At 38.9% G+C, this 20351-nt stretch overlaps 1 protein-coding gene across 1 annotated transcript; it reads right to left on the reverse strand.

Annotated features, from left to right (window-relative positions):
* Positions 1-357: 357 nt before the first annotated feature.
* Positions 358-19919, reverse strand: LOC131980325 (phosphatidylinositol 4,5-bisphosphate 3-kinase catalytic subunit alpha isoform). The gene is made up of 21 exons (XM_059344542.1): positions 19591-19919; positions 17633-18048; positions 16396-16605; positions 16050-16300; positions 15425-15670; positions 15119-15204; positions 13997-14102; positions 12526-12678; positions 11530-11664; positions 10431-10555; positions 10202-10283; positions 9192-9356; positions 8977-9080; positions 8652-8823; positions 6139-6245; positions 5714-5835; positions 5259-5337; positions 4879-5049; positions 4600-4717; positions 4353-4504; positions 358-3252 (listed from the first exon to the last, which is right to left on the reverse strand). Exons 2-21 carry the CDS (start codon positions 17982-17984, stop codon positions 2982-2984), a joined length of 3207 nt encoding a protein of 1068 aa, XP_059200525.1. The 5' UTR covers positions 17985-18048; positions 19591-19919; the 3' UTR covers positions 358-2981.
* Between the last annotated feature and the right edge of the window lie 432 nt (positions 19920-20351).

The following is a 20351-nucleotide window of genomic DNA, read 5'->3' on the forward strand; positions in this document are numbered from 1 at the left end:
TATTTAAGATATTTTTTATTTAAATGTGCACTTTATGGGTTTTTTTTTTTGGTTTTTTTTAAAAGGTACTCCTGTTGTTATACAGTATTTATCTTCACTTAAACAGTTTCAATAAAACTACTTGTGACATGTCATATTTGGCTTTGACTTTGACTGAACATTTGCTCTCACTTTGCGATAAAAAAATATCGGGATATATATCGTATATCGATATTCAGCCTAAATATATATCGGGATATGACTTTTGGCCATTATTGCCCAGCCCTATGTTGACATTACCAAAGTCTTCATCCACATCTTTTTCCATCTTTATCACAAAAGTGTATTTAAACTGACCTGATCAACTGTAAAACGGGATAAAATGGGGAGAAATGTGTTTATTCAACAGTACAATAAATGAATGCATACAGTTTCTTATCAGACATGGTCATATGAGCATGACTAAAACAAGTATTTGAAGAGTTTTTTTATGATATATATATACAGATGGATATATAACTAACATATGACTGTGGTTTCGGTTTAAAAACATGCAGGGTAGCTTCTTTCTCCTTATTGTGCTTACAGACTTCCACTAAAGAGCGAGCGATCTCCACTTGACGTGAAGATCGTCCTCCGACAACAGCATCAAGTCCTTCATTCAACAATCCACGTCTGCTTTGTCATTCATATCGTTTCAACAACTAGAAGCTGTCTACTGGGTTTCGTATGAGGATGGTGCACGTTATGCATGATTCCTCCTTGGGGTTTTTTTTGTCTTTTTTTCTTTTTTTTGGTTAGCAGTTACATATATGAGTTTGCTTACATTTAAAAATACAAAAATATATTACCTCTGTAGTAATTCAAGGAAAGCATTTGCACATGTAGTAGCAGTTATCAGTATCTGTTACCTTCATTGTGACTTTGTTGTACCTCACACAAGTAACAAGGTCATTTCTATACATGAAATTCAAGTAAACAACATCAGGTCAAACAAAAGGGAAAAAAAGAAGATATTTGAGGACCTCATGCATAATGCAGTGTGAGAAACAGAAAGTACAAAGGGAAATCATTTAGAGAGTTCTTCCATAAAGTATATGGGGTCTAGTTTTCTCAGTTTGGGTCCGGCCCATTGCTCTGTAGCCCGTACAGAAGCAAATGCATCTCAGCAGGATCGGTTTCCTGAGCATTTTTTTTTTTTTTAAAAGTCCTTTACAGAAAAAGATATCGGACTTTCAGACGAGACTCGTGTTCAGGAAACCGCACCTGTTGTGTTTTATCATTTGGTAAAGCTGGAACATTTACTGACCTCTTACGTATGCGTCTGTGCAGCGAGCACTTCCACACATAAGGGCGACAATCATAGGAAAAGAGGAGGGAAGAAGACACTTGAAAAAACAAAACAAAAAAAATTCACTTCGGTTACTTTTCTTTACCCTGATGTTACAATCTGGGACCATATGGCAAACGTGAAGAGAAATTATCCGTCACACGTGTGAGAACAAGAGGACAGGAGCGACAGATTTTGCAACATGGCTTAGATTGAAATAGAAACCTGGTAAGGAAAAGCAAAAAAAAAAAAAAAAAGGCAGGGTCCAAAGGCGTTTCTCACAGTTCTTTTTGTCGGGAAGAAGTAGACGATTCTGTTACAGTGCAGCATTTTTTTCTTCTTCTTCCGTGTACTGTCTGTACAAAGTTCACTGACACACTTGTCTGTGTGAGCATGTCAGGGGAGATGCATCTCTCTCTGCCTCGCTCTGACATCTTTTTTTTTTCTTCTTTTTTTTTTCTTGCAGTATAAAATACATTTTAGGATCACAACTTGCATAGTGTAACAGCACAGCACACAAAAGGAACACTGCACATCCTTTCCCCCCTGCGTTTTCCTGCCTTTATCAGCCGAATAACAACTCATCGTGTCTCATTCGGCTCCTGTTCCGAGTGCGTGGGGCGGATGACGGACATTTGTGCCTCGACGTCGGACACAGAATAATACTGATGGACGAAAACAAAACAAATACTGCAGAGATCAGTGCTAGGAGTACACACAAGTGATTTGGAATAGTAGTGACTATTTTTGTTTTTTACAATAAGACTGCTGAGTAGTGGGGGTTACACATCTAGTACTTTGGCTCAGTAGAAAATAGACTCAAAAAGGAATATGTGCACCGAATGCATACAAGTTTATGGATATATATACTGCTGTACAAAAGTCAGTTATCTGTCGTGCTTTTTAAACTGAGGACACGTCATCTGTAGGCTACAAATACGTTTAAATGTCAGTTGCTCCAAAAGCGTTAAATGCTAGTTAAGTGTTTAACAACACGTCAGTCCTGTAGTAAGAGTGTTGATGATTGTTGTTTTTTTTAATGATTGTAAGGGGTCATGAGGATTTATTTTTTTTGCGGGCACCTGCCAGGCTTCTCATCGTCCCTTTCATTCTGTCTCTGCTGGCCTTAGCTGTGTGCCGTCCTCATCAGTTCAAAAAAAATAGGTAGTGGAAATAAAGCAGTCAGTTCATCGTTAGAAAAAGCCGGCTGTGCTCGTGGTACACCACTTCATGATGTTCCTTTCTTAATGCTGATGGTTGTAGATGTACTGATTTATTTTTTTAAAAACATAAGAAAAATAAAGATTTGCCCATAGTTTGTTCACACGAAGAAGGCCAATGTTGTCGAGGTCCGTTACACTTGTTTAGTTCCTATGAAGACTGATGAAATAAAAACTCCACGCTGCCTTCTGAAGTTCATAGTGCAGGAGAAGAAATTCAGAGACCTGCTGGAGCTTTTTTTTAGGCATCATGTCCCTGAAATAGGCCCTTCGGAGCAACCTGGTGCGCTGGCAGGAAACGTTTCAGAGTCACATGCTGGCAGAAGCATAAACCAGGCCTTTTAGTGTGTTTGGGGAAATACCCCGCTCCCTTCTCACTATTCTTTTGGTTCTTAGTGTGCTGTTGTTGACACAGTCCTTTACTCCTCTCTTGTATTAATCGTCACTTCACTTCAGTTCATGGCGTGCTGGCGGATTGTGTGGAAGATCCAGTCCATTTTGGTCGTCCAGCCGCCGTGGTGAGCGTCGTTCATCTGCTTCATGAAGTAGTCCAGGGCCTCCTGCTCCGTCTTGTCCAAGGCGAGGGTCTTCCTGATGTAAGCGATGTCGTCGAACGACTGCAGCTCGGGCATCCCGGAGCCCAGCATCATGGAGAAGAGGTTGATGAAGAGGTTGGCGTGCTGCCGGATCGCCAGGTACGCCTTGTAACACATCTCCTGGAACCTAAAGGGAGAGGAGAGGGGAACAGTTACAAAAAAGGACACAAGTATATACAGTCATGGACAAAATGATAAGACCACCCTTGTTTTCTTTCATTTCTTCTTCATTTTAACGCTTGGTACAACTAAAGGTACATTTGTTTGGACAAATATAATTATGATAATAACAAAAATAGCTCATAAGAGTTTAATTTAAGATCCGATATCTAGCCATTTTCAATGGTTTTCTTGATTATGATTTTGGTTATTACGAAGAAAACCATGGAAAATGGCTAGATATCAGCTCTTAAATTAAACTCTTAGGAGCTATTTTTTTTTTGTCCAAACAAATGTACCTTTAGTTGTAACACACATTAAAATGAACAAGAAACTGAAGAAAACAAGGGTCTAATATTTTACCAAAAATGTAGTAACTGAAGTTAGGCTTTGTAGGGCAGTACTGATGGGACTCATTTCATTTGGAATATATTTTAAGATAAAATGGTCTACTTTCCAATACAAAATATTAGAAATCTTCATGTCTTGATGGTGTCATTCTTTATATAGCCAGTCTATATTAAGGGCAGGGCAGACACATTGAGACAGGTTATTCACGCTCTCATTCAGACCTACGGGCAATTTAGAGTCACCAATTAAACCTAAGCTGAATGCTTTTGGACTGTGGGACGTCCCACAGGACCCGGAGAGAACCCACACTGACACCAGGAGAACATGCAAACTCTATTCGAACCCACGACCCTCTTGCTGTGAGGCGAAAGAGCTAACCACAACACCACCATGTCATCCCTCTTCTAGTAGATCCTTTTTTCTTCCAGAAACTCTCATCAGTGTGTGTCATATCACTTACCTACCTATAACCCATTTGGCTTGCTAGTTAAAAAATGTTTGAAAAAAACATTTAAAGTCATTTTCCTCAGTTTTACCCTTTGCGTAGTTACTGCAGTTCACTTTGTAGGGAAGAATAGAGTCATAAAAAATACCACTTTTTTTCGTTATAGGCCTTTTCTCACATAAAGTAGAATGGGAAGATGAAATATGATGAAAAAAACAGATAACAGGATAACAGAAACCCTGATTTTATCACAAAATAACAAACGGTATTACCTTTCGAACTCCCTCGTTTTGGTGCACTCTTGGGTTCCTTTGCTAATAACGATCAAGAAGTCCTGTGTGAGCACGAAGGGCACGCGTTCTCTCTTGTACCCAAACTTCTTCTTTTTGTGGTCAAGAAAATGTCCAAAGTCTATGTGGAACAGCTGTCAAAACATCAGAAGAGCAAGAAATTAAGGAATTATTTAACAGAGGAATAGAAAGTACGCTCATAAGAAGGACATAAAAATGTTATCCTTACCTGTCCGTCATCTTTGACCATTATGTTACTATTGTGTCTGTCCCCTATGCCCAGGATAAAAGTGGCTACACAGTAGCCTGCACACGACCGAGTGAACAGATCTATGGCCTGGTCATACCTAGAAAAACAAACAAAATGGAAAATATTTTAGTCTCAAGAGAATATTGGGATTTATTTAGACGATAAATCTTCATATAATCTCTATATTATCACTAACACCCTCTCTACAGCCTGCAGAAGGCTAGAAAAGCCGTTTAAATCCCTGTATTTGCCACTCACATCTCTCCCTTGTTCTTATCCTTGAGCCACTGATGCAGTGTGTGGCTGTTGAACTGCAGCGCCCCCTTTAGGCCTCCTTTACACTGGATCTGCATGATGGTGTGAGAGTTCCTCACCACTTCGATCAAACCCACGCAGTCGCCGATTGACAGGCAACCATACGGCAGCATCCTGTGAGGGGCCGGACGAGAAAACACGACGAGAGGCAGAAATAATTAGGACTGCATTGACGGACTTCATATCAAATGGGCTGAGGTGGCTTGCAGGCGTTGGCACTAATCTGCATTCGAGTTTGGGGTGCATGAACAGAACATGAAAGTACCCAGTGCCTGTTAATGTGCACCTGCATCCTGGCTGTCATGGTGAAGTGAGGAGCCTACCTGAGATCAAGGCCTTGGTTCTGCCAGATGTTCTCCATTATCCTAATGATCTGCAGCGTCAGCATGTCCTGCCTCAGATCTGCAGGAGGCACAGCGAGACAAGGAGGTGGATGACAGTGAGGTGAATATTAGCTGCTTAGCTGCTCTTTGATCAACACCGCAATGCATTATGGAGCAGAGCTGTCAAAGTCAGTTTGGTCACAGATGGTGCAGCAAAATGCTCCAGCAGCTGTGCCAAAAGTGTGATTCCAATAATGTGACTTGTTCTTTTTTGAATTCCGTGTAAAGAACATGGATGGGGTTGTGTTTGTGTGCCATGATATGCCCTACAGGCTTAGACTGAATTATGCTGCATGCTCAGCTTGAGAGCTTTTTCAAGTCAGTGTGGACGGATACACACAGGCAAATACACAGAGACAGCGAGAGAGAAAACACGAGAGAGAGACTCGACTCACCGTCTCCATTTTTGAAGATGATTTCGTTGTTTTGAAAAAGCAGCTCTGACATCATATCTGGGTTTTCCCAATTAAGCCACAGAGGTCGCTTGGCTGACGACATCATCCTGCATTCCTCCAGGCTGGAAGAGACAGTGATAGGTTTAAAGAGGAAATGCGCCTCATGACTCAAAACAATATAAACATTATTTCACCCAACTGAGTCACGAGGAGTACATTTACTGTGAAATTAGCTGTGCTGAGTGAATTATCTATGTTCCTACACATACACACACACACAATACTGGCATTTGATTATATATAATAATAATAATACTTTAAGCCTTGGAGAGGTAAAAAAGGCACAAGCAACACCTGCAGAGGAAATAAATATTAAATGCCAGCCATATCAGAGGAGGGAGTTAGATGAGAGAGAGCTGATGTACCGGAGGTTCCCAAGCTGATGTGCTGGATTCAGCGGGGAGGTGAAGCTCTGCAGGGCGTCCATGTAATCAGGCCTTCTCATCTGCTCCACCAGGAACTTCATTTGAACCTCAAAGGAAAGTTGATAAAACACCAGTTTTAGACAGCTGCTGGCAAGCCACTCAGCCTGGTAAACATACAGTATGTACAGTCTGCTTTCTGCCGCCTATACTAGGAAAACTAGGTGGAGGTGGTGCTGCAGCAGTCTGGTGCTGTGTGGCTGTCGTTTCATCATGGAAGACAGCAAATTAATGAGTAGATAAAGTTATTTTTATTTATTTATATTTATTTATTTATTAAGTTCATTTTCTAGTCAGGTAGCTAACAAATGCATTTGCTTCAACATCATCAACAGTAGAAGTGTGAATCAGCAGAGGCCCCACGATACCATTTTATCCTGATACTTGAGTCACAATACAATATTATTGCGATTTTAAGCATTTTGCGACATGGTGAGTATTACAATACAATATATTGCAATTTAACTGTTTAACTGCATTTTGTGTCAACAAAATTAAATTAAAATCAAGAATTGTTTTGTCCAATGAGAGAAAATTCTCAGTCTGTTCATCTCACTTCAGTCTTTTTATTTCTCCACAATGAGAGTCAAACCCACAGACTGACCAACAAAGTATTCAGTCAAACTGAACTGAACTGATATCAAACATGTATGGACGACAAAAAAAAACTGCAGCATTTTATCAAACTTTCCTCAACTTTAAGTTTCTCTGCTCTGAATTTTTTTTAACAAAAAAAAACAACTTTGTAGCGTCTTCCAGTATCATATGATACCAGTACCTCCAGTATATTCCTAAAAGTGAGCTCGCTACAGCCTCCAGCTAAATCTCGATACTTGGCAGCCATGAATCAATATAATATTGCCACGCAAAATATCACGATCTAATCAACAGTAAGACATATTAGATTAACTCATGGCTAAATAATAATCATAACTGTATTTCTAAACTAGCCAACACCACGTTTTGGACCGTGTTTAATTTATCACATGTCTACAAATGATTTGAATACTGTTTATTCTTAAACCTGCAGTGCTGTACTTTTGCCTCTACTCCTCGGGCATGGAGAGTAATCACACAAACACTGTTGACAGTGTGTGGCTGGAGGTTTTACTCCTTCTGAACACAGAGTTTCTTTTTTATCGCGGGTATCCACTGTTCATTAACGTTTCTTAGGATTTTCCACCAGACCCCTAGCTGCTCCTTCACTGCTATGATCTATCCCTCCTTCCCCTTATCTGGCTGGTTCAGTGGTTAAAGAAGAATTCAGATCCCTTACTTAAGTAAAAGTACTAATACCACACTGTGAAATTACTCCACAACATCTAAAAGACCTGCATTCAAACCTAATTTAAGTAAAAGTACAAAAGTATCAGCATCAAAATGTACTTAAAGTATCAAAATTATAAGTAATCGTTATGCAGATTGTTTTATATGTAACACATATATCATTGTATTATTATTATTCATGCATATATGGAATTAGTGGTTTAATTTTCTCAAGGAAGGGCTACTTAATACCCTGCTATGAGGTTTAATTTAAAAAAAAATGTTGAATCACTTTAAATTAATCATGCTTTTTATGTTAAATCTTAACCTAAAGCTGTCAGTAAAAGGTGCAATATTAGTTACAAATGGAAATACTCAAGTACCTCAAAATTGTACTTAAGTACAGTACTCGAGTAAATATACGTATACTTACAAGTACACTGAGAAACACAGACAGCTTTCCCTGGTGGCAACAGACTTTTTAGAGTATTGTTTAAACTCTTTTGGCAGGAGCATGAATGTAACAGACTGCAATCAAGCTTTGAATAGCTCCCTTTTCAAATTAAGTATTAAGTAACTGTTATTTGAGCACAATTATAGAACATAGGCCTTTTTTCCCTGATGTTTGAAGTAATCCATCATATTCTAATAAGAAGCATCCCTGTGCTCAGATCTGCATTATTTTGCTATTGTGGGTCTTTTCGCTTCCAAGAAGTTCATTTAACAGCAGCTCAGCAAACTACAGTCAAACAGAAATAAACAGAACAGTATAAAAAAAAACGATAAAAAAAAGAGGAACTGATACTAAGAATAGTCCATGTTAAGCTATGGCTATTAATGTGTTTTGTTATTATTATTATTTCACTTTTTTCTACAGGGACAGCACACAATTATAAGTAATTGCACCAGAGTTTAGCTAGCAGCTGCTAATTTACATCTGTTGTCCCTGGGCAGGTAGACAAAAACAACCACAGAATCGCTCTGTAAGGATCCTTCTCTTTTTTGTTTTTAGACAATCAGTGGTTGTAATATTTTTATATTTTAGTAAACAAACTGAAAAAAGCAGCTGTCCAAACTCCATCACTCTGCTGCACTGTGGCATCTCTGCGGCCTGACTGGTCCATATGTTGGCAAGATTAAACTCAACGATTCAGTGGATCACAATTACCAGCTGCCGGCTGTCAGATTACCTTCTGTGCCTCATCTTTTTTCTCCTGTTTGAGGAGGTCAGTGAGATTGATGAGTTTCTCCATGGCCTCCACCTGTCTGCTCAGGTGCTTCAGGTACATGCCACAGGCTCGGCAGTACGACTCCAGCAGCAGGCCAAACCGCTGGCTCACTGTTTTGTTGTGCATCTCCGACCTACACGCACACACGCAGGAGAGAAAAATAAAAATCACAAAACATTGACTGACCTAGGCCGTGATTGGAGACCAGACATTCAAGCATCAGTTTAACCTTTCAAGTTACACACAGCTCTTGAAAGAAGACATTTTTTTTTTTTAAATAACTCACTTTAAATGCCAGAAGAAGAAATGTCCTATCCTCTGATTGGTTAATGCCTTTTTCAGCAGGAAGCGTGCAAGTGGGTTATCAAGGTACTGCTCATACTTTAGAACCTGGGAACAGAAATAAAACATAGAAAATACAATGAAAACATCATTATTTGCCTTAAAAAACTCTACTAAAGTAGATGAAACTAAAGCATCAACCTTGAGGATGCAACACACCTGAACCAGCTGAATGAGGTACTGAGAGAGTTTGTCATCAGTTAGATATTTCTCAAGGCACTTTACGGCAAACTCTCTGATCATGGGATCAGGGAAGTTGCAATCCAGCAACTCCATGGCTTGCTCCGGTTTGATAGTAGGCCAGTCCTTCAGGAGGCAGTACATCTGAAATAAAAACAAAAACATATACTGTTTTTTTTACAGTTCCAGTCATTTTAAACACCCCTGCAATAAATGAGGCAGTGTGTTAGCGTCCCTTATAAATTAAGAAATCCCACTAAATTGTGAGGAAATTACTTTAGTTTAGTCGTTGGTTTTGGGTTGCTAAACCCATGATTGATTAATGGTCTTTAAGAATTTGGTCGATCACATGCAATTTTTAACCATCTGTGTATTTACAGAAATACAAGAGTATTAATTTGAGCTAAACTAGCTTACTGTATCAAACCTTGCTAGCATGAATTACTAGCTTTAATTTAATCCTTGGCGTTATCTTTACAGTATCACCTCAGTGAGTTAGTTTTACGATCAATAGGAAGTCTATTTTCGTCCTTTCAAAATAAAAGCATCCGTTATCAAAACAGGCTTTTGCATAGTACTGTATATATATCTTTTATTTTGCTCATGTATGCATGTTTTTATTCATACTGGGAGTATGTATAAAAACATAGCGATTAATCGATTAATTGATCGTTAACGTTATAGATAATCGAGTTGGCAGGTTTCTTCCAAACGCCCATCCCTATTTGCAGGTAAAGGAAAATCCTGGCAATGACTTCCAAACTTAAACCTTGAAATAGCTACAATTCAAATGTCTTGATGTTTATCTTACTCATTAACCACCTTCCCCCCTTCCCACACCCCTCCAAGACACGTGATCTGGGGGAAACACTAATCTGCGGAAATATCACCTGACTTGCGTTAGTACAACAACTAAATTAGGCCGACATCTATTTCCATGTGACGTCCTTCAAAATAAAAGCCTGTCAGCAGTAGAAACCTGAGCTCACCTGTGCAATCTCATCTCTGGAGTTCCATTTCACTGCCAGGAGGATCTTGGGAAGGATCTCTGGCATGTTTACACAGTCTTGTCTAAAATAGATTGGGGAGGGAATAGATTAGTTATAATGACATCTAGAACAGCCCAGCGTGATAGCACACAAGGACTTTTGTGTGAAGTGTTATGGTTTCAACCCCTCAGAAAGCCCATATAGTAGTATAGAACTGCACACACATTACCTGTGCCTCCATACAAAGTCTTTCTCCTGCTCAGTGATTTCAGACAGCGGGTCTCTGTTGCACACCTGTCGTAGCTGCTCGTTGTCAGTGTCAGTCAGGGGGTTGTCACGCGCCAGTCTGTTACTCTATGACACCATATAACACATGTTAAACACAGTTAAAAAAAAATAAAGTGCACAACAATGTCAGCACTACGCTGAGAGGTGAAAAAAAATTCTGTTGTTCCATTTTCTAAGTCTGATCTCTGTCATTTCTGTAACTTTCTCTTATGACTTAATCACATGTGGTATATAGCAGAAATGTATGTATATAATGTGTAAAGAATGTATGTATACGTCTTACTGTTTATATCCTTTATTCTGTTTTCCATATCTATGTGTCTGTAACTTTAGCTGCTGTGACAACTAAATTTCCCCACTGCGGGATAAATAAAGTCAAATGTTAGCTTATCTTATCTTATATGTTTATGCAGAATAATGTTTATAACTTATTTTTTTCCAAATGTGAAACAAGTGGGGGAGAAATTTGCCGGGTGAAAAAAAAGTTTTGCCAGGATTAAAAATTTGGAAGAAAAATTTTTTTTGGCAGTTTGTATGTTTTGTTTTTTTAATTGTGTTGTAATACTCATTTTGGCCATAAGGGGCTGAAGTGCACCACTACTCAAAGTCCTAAACAGAATTAAAAGCAGTCATGTAACATTGCTGGGATTCCCAACACACAATATACTGCATGTACCTTTTGTTTAGAGTGCATGGAGAAAATGAATTTTAGGTCTATGTTAAATCTAAGCCATAATCACTATAATTAGAAGAAATTAAATCAATTAAGAAATGTTTCATCTGTGTATAATGGACCTATATAATGTGTTATTTCCACATTTAAATTGAATTACTAACATAAATAAACTTTCTATGATATTCTAATTTATTGAGATGCACCTGTACATATTGTGTCACATTTAACTTCATATGTGAATGAAAATGTTAATTAAGTTACTGTCTGTGGTGTTAATTAATGTGGCGGCTGCTAAGATCTAGTGATGAATCAGACAAGTGAAACCAAACGCATAATGAAAAAAAAAAAACGCTTGTTATCTTACCAAACCGGTGTGACAGTAATTAAAGCCAAGCTCTCTGGATATATTCCAGTTGGCGTGGTCCTCAATGATGGTCATATCAGGGTACTTGACGGGGCAACTGAAATGGTCAAACTCCAGCTCCAGACAAGGGGTTTCCTGCAGATTTAGAAAAGACGTGTAAAGGGGAAAGGTGTTTACTGTAATCAAAGAAAGGTGTCGGTGTCAATGAGCATTTAATTAAGTGGGATAAGAGGCTTGGTTGATTCAATCGAGGCGATTTAAATCCGACTCTGAAGCTCTACAGGTCGTAACCAGCTCGATTCAAACTGGGTCATGAGCTACGAGGTCAGTCGGAGACACAAGCTTGATACATATTTGAAAGCTTTGTTTTGTACTGTGTTATTCTATTGTCTTCACTGTTTCAAGATTCAGGTTCATGCAACTGAAAGAAATCTTCTTTGACAACTTGTTTACCTCATATTATATCACTGATGTTTTACAGTTGCAAAAAGATATTTGCACGTTAGAAATTATAATAAATAATAATAGATAGATAGATAGATAGATAGATAGATAGATAGATAGATAGATAGATAGATAGATAGATAGATAGATAGATAGATAGATAGATAGATAGATAGATAGATAGATAGATAGATAGATAGATAGATAGATAGATAGATAGATAGATAGATAGATAGATAGATAGATAGATAGATAGATAGATCTTTATTAAACCCTCGGGAAGGGTCCCTCAGGAAATTTTACTTCCAGCAGCAGCACAACACCAATACAATAAAATAGAATAAAGTTCAAAACTAGTATGAATGTGCAAAATTACAGAGTGGAAGAGACAATAAAAACAATAAAAAATATAAATACAAGGAAATAATATACAAGAAGAAAAACTGTACGATATTGACATGAGGGAGTGCATAAACAGTGCACATTTAAGATGAGACACTACTGGAGGCACAAACGGTGAGCGAGCATTACTTTCATAACGTTGACATTTACCTTGTTTGGGTTGGAGCCTGTAACTCCGATAGGGTTGAGCAGGTCTTCCAGGCCGTGTGGGACAGGCCATAGGTTGAGAGCCATTTTTCCTGCTACTAGTGTGTGGGTGTAGTCAAACAGGTTGATGTTGCCCCAGGCCAGAGGACAATGCTCCTACAGGAAAATACCAGTAAGATGATGCATAGGAAAATGATTAGACAGGCAACAGCTCGGGGCTATGGAACACACAGGTGCAGTGCAAAACACCAGAGGAGTTGTTTATTTCCCAGGCCTTCATTAACCAACTGAATGCTTCGACTTAGATAAGAATCAAGCAAGAATAGATTTTAACACAACGTTTAAAATTACTATCCCCAAGGTTTTCATGAATTAAAATCAGATTTGATTTATGGCGTGCAAATGTGTTTTTGCAATAGCCATTCAATGTAATTACTTTATTCTGTAATTACCTCTCTACACAGTTATTTTCATAAACTATATTTACTAGGGGATGGGAATAATTAATCGATGACACGGAAATACAAGAGTATTAATTTGAGCTGAATTACTAGGTTTAATTTTATCCAAAACTTATTTAAACACAAAACAAACTTAAATATGCAAGATTACTGTGAAAACTAACCTCATGCCTCTTAAGGGGCTAAAACATAAAACATTGAACTCCTTGCCGTTATCTTTACAGTTTCATCTCACTTGAGTTAGTTTTACGTTCGACTGGAAGTCTCTTCTCGTCCTTTCAAAAATAAAAGCATCCGTTATAGTACTGTATATATATATTTTTTTTTATTTTGTGCATATATGCATGCAGCGATTAATCAATTAATTGATCTTTAACGTTATAGATAATCGAGTTGGCAGGTTTCTTCCAAACGCCCATTCCTAATATTGACATGCACAAAAAATCCATTTCTTTGTCCAAATTATGAAAAAGATGCCATTTTTACCAAGCTGTTTACATGGCTAATGAATATTCCACTTATATTCCTGTTTATATGCAGCCATGGTTAATCATTTTAATATAAACAGCTCATTTTGACATGGTGTTTTCAAGAACTTTCAGCACCCGTAGGTTGCCTAAGAAAGTATTGAAAAAACAGACACCAGTCACAATGAGTTGTCAGGTGGAGAGCTGGAGAAGACAGGCTGCATGCTTTCAACTTTTCAGCTAAGGAACCAGCTACTTCCACTCTGCCCCAGCTGTTGTGGAAAACTACTCATCATGAAATCAGATCACAGTTGCTCTTGGCATGATGGAAAAAGGCCAATTAGGCCAATAGTTTATTTGGCTGCGCTACAAGCAGATACATTAGTTGCTATTTTGATATTTTTTTTACAAAGTACCTGCCCAAGGAGAATTTGCTGCAGTATTAAAAGACATGTTTTGTTACCACCAGCAGCCACGGTGTTGTCAAATCGACCAAAGCTGAAGTCTTAAGCATTATAAGTTTATTTGTAGCGTTCCACTGCTAACCTCTTTAGCTCCCTTCCTTCCTTTCACAGAGCAGATAGAGAGGCAGAGCCGGGCAGCACGGGGGATGTCTGGAATGTACATGTCGTAGTTCAGCCACTCGTTCCACCTGGAATAAACAGCAACATTAACATAATCTATAAATTTATGTTTACACATGTGTAGAAACCTCAGCAAATATGGCCTTCAGGACTTCATACAGAAGCAAAAAGGCTTTTACATTTTCTGCCCCGTCTACCTGGAACGATGTGCAGAAGGACTTGAAATTGACACACCTTGTAACTCTGAGGGAATTCAAGCCAATTTTAAAAGACAGAGAAATAAACTCAATTGGATCTTGTGATTGCACTATGTAATCATGTAATCCAGGCGTGGGCAGTTAACTTTCCCAAGGGGCCACATGACCAATACCACAAAGTTTGCGGGGGCCAGACCAAAACTCTGAACTAAATTCTGCTCAATATTAATTTAATCGCTTTATAAAATACAGTAAATTATCTGGTTTTGAGCTGCTACTGATAGGAATACATGTTATGATAAGACTGTTAATGTGGAGTAAATCAAATATAGCAGTAAAAAGTAGTAAATACTCCAATCACTATATCACTTTTCCATTTATTTTAAACACAACTGTAAATGGCCTTTAGCAATGTTCCTATCGGTGTTTTTGTGTTATATAGCTCGTTTTTCATGTTTGTAAATTTTCTAGGTGTTTTACAATGTTGTGATGATTTTATTTTGAAAAGGCGCTGTCCAGTTCGAAAAGGTGGGTATGTATGCAGGCATATATACATAAACCACCTCCAAAATAAAAGCACTGCGGTTGTATTGATTTCTAATTTCTGGGCAACCTCATTGGGGCCGCCCAATGCCCAGGTCTGATGTAATCCAACTCTTGTTTTTCTTGTAGTGTGTGAATGTATTTTATTTGTGTCTTGTGTGTTTGGCGTAACCATTAGGCTTTTGTGCTGCCGTCTTGGCCAGGTCACTCTTGGAAAAGAGGTTTTAAATCTCAATGAGGATTTTTTACCTAGTAAAATAAATTATATAGATATTTATATTGATTGAATCACATCACTCCTGCAAATCTGAGGGAAATAACAGAGTAAAGATTCTTAACTGTACCTGGGATTCGAGCAGGGCACGCGCTGGGTGTTGACATTGTCGCACAACTGCTCTCCACCGTGGTATATCCCAGTCCTGACGTAGATCTAGAGCAAGAACAACAGCTTTATATACTGTTCCATTGAGTATTAAAAATATATTTGCTGAAAAACAATGTGAAAAACACTGTGCTAAAATCTTCTAATCACTTTCAAGGGACTGGAGATGCGAGATTACAGTCAGGATTTATTTTTGTCAAAGCGGAACAAAGCACAGCAGCTATAAATAAAACAAGATGAAGCAGTCATAGCACCACACACGGTGTACCTTGTCAATGTCTCTGATGTTGACATTGACGTAAGTGGCACACAGTATCCTGATCCTCAGCGTGCCGTTGATAGTCCACAGAGACTTGGTGGCTGTTTCCCCATTCATGTAGGGAGTTGCAGTGGATATTCGCCTCGCGTACGACGGCATGGTGAAGTTGTCCATGGGCAGCTGGGAATACAGGCTGTCTTTTGCCATTAGCATCAAGTTGGGCATCCGTCCCAGCATAATACAGCTGCGCACATACTGTCAAGGACACACAAAGTGACATTTTGAAGGAGCCATGATTGTGACATTTTGAAGCTATTTATGCTGTTTGACATTTTGAAGCCATTCATACAATTTCTGGGGGTTATCAACATGTGAATTATTGGATTTCATTTAGCCAGCACAACTCGGCAGCAGCTGAAGCAGTCGGTACTTTGCACTTATATATAGCATGATATATGCAGTCTATCCTTGAATCAGCACCTTTTAAAGGCAGCACATTTTCTCATAAATTTCATTTCATGCCATAAATGCCAAGCACATTTGTGTTGGATGCTAATTTGATGTGAAGTGGCTCTTTCCTCCTTCTAAGTACAATAGCATCAGATGCAGCATGCGGAAGATTAAATTAGATTACCTTGTACTGACTCAGAGGGTATTTCTCCAGTAAGTACTCGTCGCAGCCGCAGACTTTGAGGATGTACTTTCCCTGATACTCCTGGACACACATCTTTAGCTGCTCCTGGGAGAGCAGCATGCTGCGCGTCTTCTTACGGATGGCTTCGGCAATCACCTGCTCCGGCACGTAGTCGTGGTTGATCTTCAAGGTATACTTCTGCTTGTCATTGCTGGGTGACACAATAACCCATATGACCACAATGATTTGACCTGAGGGAAAGACAATAACAGATCAAATTGTCATTTTTATACACAGAGAAGGTGGCGAATGAAATATATTTTGAGCCCAGTGTAAAAAGTCTTACCTTTATCTAGCTTGTTATAGATGTGCCTGGGAAGTTCGACAGAGGATTCTACATTGGGAGGATACACGTACAAAGCTCTGCTGTGGGGTCCGTTACTGTCTCTGAGGTCCACAGCCTCTTTGCAAACATTTAAAATGTTCCTTCTGAAGTCTTGCACCTCTGGGTCTTTCACCAAATCAAACTCGCATATAGGCATTCCAATAGCAAAACCTGAAAGAAGAAAACAAGTGCTAAATTAAAACTTTTTATGGCTTCTCAAGACATGTAACAGAGTTTCTACACCTTTTCCAAAGTCAAATTCAAGCATTTTAAAAGGACCTTGCAGGTGGAGTAAACTACATATTTACATACAGTACACACAGTGTATAAAGTAGTGATTATTTAACTTCTTTAACACTTTAAATTGGATGTTATTGTGCTATAAACAACCTAAATTATGTTTTACAGCATTCTAAAGAGGGGTGACAGATTAAAATCAGGACTGCAACTAACAATTGTTTTGATATCAATTAATTGCTGATTATTTTCCTCAAACAGCCTATAAACACGTAAGAAAACAGTGAAAATGTCCTTCTCAAAGTTAAGGTGATGTCTTGAAATGTCTTGTTTTGTCAATCCAAAACACAGAGATCTTACGTTGACTGTAATATAAAATAGAGAAAGCAGGAAATTTTACTTTAACGAAAAATTAATTATCAAAATACAACCCCAATACCAAAAAAAAGTTTGGATGCTGTGTAAAATGTTTTTAAAAAGCCCAGAACGTATCAAATTCAGAGTGTATATTTACTAAAACAAAAAGTTTAACCGTTTGAACATGAAATATTGGGGGTTGGGGATTAACTGTTGGGATGTTAGTTGGCAATTATTTTTTTGTCAGTTTTAATCGATATGTCAACTAATCGTTGCAGCTCTGATTTAAACACAACAAAGTTTCAAGTTTAAAATGTGTCACCAGTTTGTAAGTTGCTAAGTAAGCTTGGCATCCTAAATAACCTAAAAGTCAAGCATTTTCAAGCACTTGATTTGAAATCAAATCACTTTTCCAGAACCAGTAGGGACCCTGATAATACAGTGCAAGACATAACACAATATATGTGATCAGTTATAGCTAAGAGTATTATGTTAATCCTCCTCACTGTGGGAATGACATTGCCAAGACCAATGGTTGTTACCGTACGTTATTGCATCGTACAGTAGGGTGTTCAGCAAGGGCATAACAAGTCAGGAACCATACCTATCTCTCTGTTGAGAATTTTCTCTTCTCTGTTGCCTACTGGCTCAATGACTTTGAGGAAGGCCTGGAAGAGCCTGAGATCGCACAACCTTCTGGTCTCATCGTAAAACTCCTCCCGCTCTGCCTCCTGGGTGACACTGACAAAGATGTAGGAGCTCTCCTCCTGCAGCAGATGGTAAAGAGGGTACTTCCTGGCCTCTTTAAAAAGCTCATGCTTGACTGTGATCAGCGTGGCCTCCCGGAGGCACTCCAATGTGAGAATCATGCCATTTGGCAGAAGGCAGTCCACTAGGATGCTGGGGGGCATCAAGTGCATCCCCCATAGTTCTCCTGAGGAAGGCCTTGGAGGCATGGTCGTACCAACAAATCTGCTATTTACAGAGCCCGGTAATTATCAGACGAGTGATGTCAACCAACTGCGAGAAAGAAAGAAAGAAGAAAACAGAATTATATAAGAACCACTGACCTGTGCACAATAAATGCTTGTGGTAAACACTTGACTAAAGAGATACTAGAGCTGCATAGTGACAGCATATCGTCACCCTGTTAAAATAATCGCCTAACTCAATTTTTCAAGTTTTGCAGGAAACACAAAAAACTTCACCAAAAGTGTAACATATGACATTTATTGATCATTTCACTCAAAAAGGATGTAACAAAGGATGGCTATTGGCATAGTAATAACACTGTGTGTAAATTATGTAACTTAAGAGAAATAAATGACTTAGGCAATTTTTTGAACATGCCTTTGTGACTTAAGCAAGATATGGTAACACTTTATTTTGAAGGTGTCTACATAAGAGTCACACAAGCCTGTCATAAACATGACATGACAAGTATCATGAGCATTAATGTTACTTCAGACACCTGAGAGTAAAGTGTTACCAATATTAGTGTCAACAATAAAACACTGATAAACTAAACTGATAACTAAACAACCTCCCTCTAGCTCTTCTTTGCTGGGTTCTTATCTGATGCCTATGAATGTGGCAAATTGTCAAAGAAGTGATGATCTTAAAGGGGTAAAATCACATGATCTGATCAACTGAGGATGTAGGTGATTTTACCATAGGTGGCCGGCGTCATGATATGATTGAGCAAAAAAAAAAATGTTGACAAAAAATGACTTAGGCGATTATTTTAACAGTGTGACGATATAAAATGCTAAATATACACTTCTGGGGGTACCCCAATTTAACATGGGTTGCTAAAAAAATCAGTAATTGCATTACAAGGGGATTCCTATAGCACCTCTGTATATTTCTTTTGTGTTTTATAGTTGACCATATTGCACATTGCCATTATGTAAAGTTACTTTCGTTTAGTTTAACACAGCAGAGGTGGCAACACGTTTATAACAACTTAGTTGGCTAACTAGCGATGTAACAAGCAGTATATGGAGGTGTCACTGCGCTGTTTTTAATCGTTATAACATTAGCAGGTAACGTAACGGGAGCATAACTTGTCATCAAATCGGAGACAGAAAAATATATGGGGAACAACTTTGGCTTCAGTGAGTTGGTGTTAAAATAACTCTTGGTCACTCAAAGAGGGCAGCAATGAACCGATACATGTCCAATGAAATGACTTCAAAAACCATGTAAACAAACACGGTAGCTAACAAGCATAATAACCCACATGTAAGTTAAGTGTGGCTAACGCTGCTAAGTTATAGCTTTCTTTAGCCGGGGCTGGACAGTCACCTCCACCGTGTTGTGCTGCTGCTTGGTGGGGTAGCTGTTGTTTCTTAGCTCGCTAGCTAGCCGTGCTAGCCAAGTTCACTAAGCAGATCAATGTCATCTACAATATGAAAACATCGACTGATAAATAAGCTAATGTTAGTCTTGTGTTGTTAAAATAAATAGGTGCGACCAGACAGATCGTCGCTTGAGTAACCGAGTTGCTTTTGATGAAAGCGAACACACAACAAAACACGACAAAAACAAATATAAAGCTACCTGACGCCAACCGGTTAGCATCAAAGCTAGTCCTCCCGTTAGCCGCGGCTAGCCGACTAAATCCATCCGTCTCCAGCAGCGGTGCTAGCTCTGGTCCATCCAAACAAGGGCACCGAGGGTCGGGATAGACCCGCTGTGGTGGAGAAAAGACGCCCCTATCTACCGGTGAAGCTGTCAATATGTTGTAGTGGAACAAGTCTGTAATACTTCATGATGTTCTTCATCGTGTTGTCCCGAAAATAAACTGCACAGTTTGGTAGCACGCTAGCTCCACACAGCTAGCCTGTCCAGGGCTGCTAGCAGGCTCATCATCATGGACCCTCCCACACACAGTGAGGTAGCTGCTGCTGCTGGAGAGAGCACTTTGTCATGAGAGGCTGGGGAAAGGAAGCCGCTCCTTCATGGTTTTTGACACGAATTGCCTCTTAAGAAATGCCAATAAAGATAGCACATGAGGAGAAACAGTGTCATATCTGTTGTGTTGCTATAGACCAGGGATGGGCAACTTAAATCCTGGAGGGGGCCACAATTTTTCATGGACACTACCACAGGGCCACATATAGGACCGTGCACTTAACCAGATATGATGAAACTGCAATTTTAAATATGTTTACAGTGCAGTAATTTAACATATTTCATGCTCAAATGCATGTATAACAGTAAAAAATAGGAATGCAAAAGATTTGGAGCAAGAACAGCAGACCAACATTAATTGCAAGAAGTCATTTTGTGCATTTTTACACTGCACTTTTAAGATTTCA

Source organism: Centropristis striata, chromosome 11, assembly GCF_030273125.1.
Source record: "Centropristis striata isolate RG_2023a ecotype Rhode Island chromosome 11, C.striata_1.0, whole genome shotgun sequence".
Taxonomy (NCBI): domain Eukaryota; kingdom Metazoa; phylum Chordata; class Actinopteri; order Perciformes; family Serranidae; genus Centropristis; species Centropristis striata.

What these genes read in the sequence shown, in the direction of transcription:
- LOC131980325 (XM_059344542.1), bottom strand. Translation starts at nt 17,984, where the DNA reads ATGCCTCCAAGGCCTTCCTCAGGAGAACTATGGGGGATGCACTTGATG. An exon ending in CATCAGCTTGGGAACCTCCG is followed by an intron (nt 5,836 to 6,138) that starts GTACATCAGCTC and finishes TGTCTCTTCCAG; the next exon opens with CCTGGAGGAATGCAGGATGA. An exon ending in AAAACGAGGGAGTTCGAAAG is followed by an intron (nt 3,253 to 4,352) that starts GTAATACCGTTT and finishes CTCTCCCTTTAG; the next exon opens with GTTCCAGGAGATGTGTTACA.